A 5176-nucleotide genomic window follows, 5' to 3' on the forward strand; every position below is an offset into this window, starting at 1 on the left:
ACCTTTACTTGCACACCTGTGCTCTCATTCTTGGTGCCGCCTGCACCCTTCTCTCCCCAAGCGCATTCGCGCTGATCCACACACTCACTACTCACACACTGCTCCACACACCCGTCCAGTTGCACACCCGTGCAATCACACCTGTTCAATCCTCACACACACGGCATCATCTCATCTAACTACTCCCCTCTGAAACTTGCGCTTCCCAGTCGTCCCTTTAAACTATTGCGCTCCCTCGTCATTATCATCCATACTAATCTACCTGCGTCCCCACTACAGGTATCAGTCACTAACTAAACTTAACGTCACCTAATGTCATCTTCGCTAGATCCCTACAATATAACCTAACCCACCCGGGCTAGTTTTCACTGCCATACACCCCATAAGCTATGGCGCATTTGCCCCACATATGGGAAGGGTGGCAGGGATGCCAGCCTTACCCACCGGGCCCATCGCTCACTACCAATTTTGCACATCAAATTTCAACAAATAAAAAATTCGCCAATCACTACCCATCATCTGCCAATCATTACTGCCTATCCCTTGCCAATCATCAAATTTTGTTTTTTTTTTCTAATTTTGGGGCCAAAACACTCACCTCATCACACAGTCTACTCACTAATGCCTCTCGGTGCACCAATTCCTGTCCAAAGCCCGGCTTCGTAAAGCCGAGCAATGAATGCTGGTTGTTTTGTGCCGGCCGCTGGATGCGTCCGGCATTCGGGGCAGGGACGGGGGCTTACCCGGGCCGAGATCCCACGCACCACCTCGGCGTGGAGCCATCCAATGTCCCGATCTCGACCTGCCGGCACGTCTCAACAAAACGTGGTCGCCATGACGACCCTTCCTATCCAGCTGCCCGCTCCGCCTAGTGGAGCACGGACGCGGCCGTTCAAAGCGAGGCCCGGCACGCACCGAGGGCCCGCTTCGGCTAAAAGTCGACCTAACCTCTAACCTGGTTACCGTCGATGCTTCACCTGGATTCTTACACCCCGCAGCCCGTTCCTTGCTCACACCTCCAGCCGTTTCCATGCTCCTCGTACCTTTCCTTACACACCTCGGTACACTCATTCCACTCACAGCCTTGGTCACACACCTGACCACCGAACACTTTGGCACACATTCGTTGGTCGCACACCTCACCAACACACCTCTTCGCGCCCCCTCCTCGGTCACCTCCTCTGTGACAATCACAGGTGTGCTCTCACTCGCACATCCAACCACGTGCCTCACTACCAATTCCAGCGTGCATTCCCACTCACGCTCTACCATTCCAGGTGTGCATCCTTCCATTCCAGGTGTACATCCTCGCTTACCTGTCACAACCAACTCACGCTCCTTGTCACTCTCACTACTCTCACCTCCATTCTTGACAGCGCACTCACCCTTACTCTCGACAGCACACTCTTTCCTCATGCACCTGTCCGTTACACACCTTTCTCGCGCATCCTCTCGCGCAAACTCTCCCGTTACACCCTCTGTAACACTCACCACAGGCGTGCATTCTTCCTTGCCTTTGACAGCGCACTCTTTCCCCATGCACCTGTCCGTCACACACCTTTCTCGCGCACACTCTCCCGTCACACCCTCTGTAACACTTACCACACCGCGCTTCCATGTGCTCCCTCGCACACGCGCTACGACCGACTCACTCTCGCCAGCACCCTCACTCCTTGGCACGCACTTTTTCCTCACACACCCCAGAGTCGGACTTTCTCGCACACCTCCTTTTTCGCACACCAGACCTGTCGCACACTTCACCAACGGCCTCTCACGAACACCCGGGTCCATCTCGACCCCCAAGCTTCTTAAATCCCCTGGCGCATCATACGCACGACCATATTGGTCACCACTTACACCGGGTCCTCTTCCTCTTCGCTTCTCCTCCATCACCTGCAAATCCCTCATCCGGTTAATGAGCACATCATCACGATCCGAACACAGACTTCGGACCAATTCTTTTATCTCCTCTTTTATCTCTTTCTTATCCCCTCTCCGTCGCTTCTTAATTTCGCTCACCCCTTCTTCCACTTCTTCTAATTTCTGCTTCACCTCTTTTATTCCCCTGTACGTCTCCTCAAGCTCGTCCTCCAAGGCTACCTTGACCGTTTCCATGTGCGTCCTCACCTGCCGGTCCTTCGTCTCCATTACCTCTGTCACCTCGTCCAACCTCGTTGTCAGTCCCTCACGTACCATCTGACATTCCCTCTTCGTCACTACCAAGTCATTTTTTAGGTCATTTTGTGTCGCTTTTAACCCTCCTATTACCACTGTGTTCTTCTTTACCTGGTCCGTTAGTTCTTTTTGTCCCTCCGTCAGCTGTTCCACCTCCTGTAGTCTAGTAGGAAGACTAGGTCCCCCTGCACCCCCGGAGATATACTTCTAATCAGTGTTTCTAGATTGGAAAAAATGTGTAGAAAATGACTAGCTATGGCCCCAAGCTGAAAAAATGTCCCACATACCATTTTTATGCAAATTACTGCTGCCATTATCAAAAAAACGATTTTTGACATATCTCAGCCAATATTGCAGATAATTGAAAAATGAAGGTGTCTAGACCCATGTTTTGAAGGGCATAGATCATGATAGAACTATTCATAACATGATTACATGTGTCTATGGTATACTAGTATGCTAATTAGTGCTTTATTTACAAAATAATCACAGTTTTACGAAATAATAGACTCATATTAAGGTCCGTCTACACAGACGTTAACACAAAGTTTTATTTTTCTAAATATTACAACTGTCAAAATAGTCCTAGCACTCAATGTGACCACCCTTCTCTTGCTTGTTTTAGATAAACATCATTAGCATTAGTGATTCTACACTGAGTCAGTCATCATCATTTTCATCGAAATCGTCAGAGTCAAACTCTTCTTCTCCTTCCTCTTCCTCCTCCTCTTCGTGCTCTCCTGTGTTCAGAAGATCCACCAGTGAGGTTGGTAGGATGGGACCACTGGACCACATTGGTTTCAACAGTCCTTCATCAGTCCTTATCCATCCTTGCTCCTCATAAGGTTTTGGCTTTTCGATGATAGGTTGATCGGCTCTTTTGTACAATGCTACGCGGTGGTTCACACGCTGGATGTGCGGCTTCAGGGCAGACTGGCATGGAGGAAGGCGAGCCAGATCAACCTTGGACTTGGATGTGAGGGTCTTGTCCTCTCCCACCATTTTTCGTAGCAGCTTGGCACGGACAATGTCCACTGATGACTCGCGACTCTGGCCGTACATCACACAGGTGAATTTTTCTAACTGCCTCTCCACCTCAGGGTTGGCATCCCAGTTGTCACCCAGTTCACCGAATGCCCTGTGAAACCTGGGATTCTTCTCCAGCTTTTTCAAGGGCCCGACTTTTCCCTTCCCTTTGAAGGCACTGGTGCAGTCTTCTCCGCTGAACACATAGTACCCCAGGAGAGTGGCACAGTAGTCCTCTCCCAGGGATTCTGCCAGCTCAGAGACGTTGACAAGTTGGCGATGCTTCCCTGACCCTGTATCCAGGTACACCGTCAGCTTGATGTTGTGGGCATGGTGGAGCAGGATCAGGAGGATGTCTGTGTCCGGTGTTCTGACTACAGCGTTCTTGTATCCGATGGTAGCAGCATGATGGAGGTACAGAACCACCCTGGTATCAGTCTCTTCCTGGTTGCTGTAGATCGTGGGGAGTTCACGTACCTCGACCTGAAACACAAAAAGGCACCGCATTTCAATCACCAGTCACTGCCAGTTTCAGATCTAGACAAACATCACAGGTAATCACCTTTTTTTCAGGAAAAATTACAAATTGAATCGCCATTCACGAAGGGCTTTCAATTTTACCTTGCCATTCGTTGAGGCAAGTTGGTGGGCCTTCCCCTCCACGATCAGCACAGCCATCTCTGTTCTCTCCAGCCTGGTAGCTGCCTCTTGTCCACTCCACACTTTCAGAAGAAGCTGGCACATCTGCTTTTTGTTGTCGTCATTTGCAAGGAACGTCATTTGCAGAGGTGAAACCCCCTAGCCCAGGCACAGGCTGCAGGCCACAGCTTCCGATGTATCTGATGAAGAGCCAGATGTAGTACTCTTGCATCGTAGTGGCATAGACTGTGTCATTCTCTGCTGGCGGTGTGAATGATGAGCCTTCAGGGAACTTCGGGCCAACGCGAGTAAAGTGCAAGGGTGGGAGAGTTTTTGGTGTGTCGACCTTCAGGCTACGCTGTTGTGACCTATTGATGGTAGGTAGCATTCGGTCCTTGCTGCTCTCGAACCCGGGCTTGACCTCCTGCACCATGATTCCTCCAGCACTGTTTACAATGTTGCTGCCGTGCACACTGGTAGTGGTTTTATTCAAGTTGTCCCACTCACAGTGGAATACAAGGTTGCCCTCTCCTGTCACAATTTGTGGTGTACGATAAGTTGAGACTTCATCCAGGACCTTGGCGAGAGCAGTTTCCAACTCCAAGGCGAAATCGTAGCTCTCAGAGTGTCCAAGCCTGTGTAGTATTGTGGTGAGCTGTTTGCTTCGGAACAGGTGCCTTACAGTCACACAGAGGAGAATGTGCTTTGGTAACTTCCATTTTCCATCTGACACTGCACGGCACAGATCTTGTCCAATGGAGAAGACCAGACGCTTCACCTTTTCTGTCTCGATGCCCTCCTTGCCAGTCATTAGCACGCTGAGAAAGCGGACAAGGTCTGGAGGTAGGATGTCTTCAGGATTGAGCTCCATGTCTTCAGCTGTTGGTGGCCATGGTTGGTCTTTACACTCTCTGAAAGCCTGTAGAATACCCTGGCGAAGTTGGAGGGCAACATTTTGGTTCTTGTTTGTGCTTCCGAGTGTGAATGCTCGTGCGAGAGCATTGGAAACTGTTATGTTTGAGCTGTGCACAAGCCAGAAAGAAATGACATCACATTTGTCATGATCAACCTTCGTGAAGTGGATATGCTCCTTGATTGGGTCATTCTGTAGGCGTTTCAGTAGTTTCTCTGACCGATAATTTGAGTTCTCATATCCATTCAGTTTCAGTTCCTCGACATAGAGCAAGCGCAAGGAAGAAAGCTGTAGAACTTTATTCTGCTGGATGACCTGGGTTTGAATGTGTTCCAGTACTGAGTTGAATGCCTTTTCATGGGCGGCTGACATGCAAGCCTGCTCCTTTGGTGCTTCGGCTCTGTGAATCGCACGCTCATAGTT

The 5176-nt window shown here is 49.9% G+C and overlaps 1 protein-coding gene across 1 annotated transcript; it reads right to left on the reverse strand.

The window, feature by feature from the left end:
* Positions 1-2624: 2624 nt before the first annotated feature.
* On the reverse strand, positions 2625-3981 carry LOC144888764 (uncharacterized). The gene is made up of 2 exons (XM_078767952.1): positions 3823-3981; positions 2625-3684 (listed from the first exon to the last, which is right to left on the reverse strand). The coding sequence occupies exons 1-2, from the start codon at positions 3979-3981 to the stop codon at positions 2836-2838; spliced, it is 1008 nt and encodes a 335-aa protein (XP_078624078.1). The 3' UTR covers positions 2625-2835.
* Between the last annotated feature and the right edge of the window lie 1195 nt (positions 3982-5176).

This window comes from Myxine glutinosa, chromosome 14 (genome assembly GCF_964187855.1).
Source record: "Myxine glutinosa chromosome 14, kmMyxGlut1.1, whole genome shotgun sequence".
NCBI lineage: Eukaryota > Metazoa > Chordata > Myxini > Myxiniformes > Myxinidae > Myxine > Myxine glutinosa.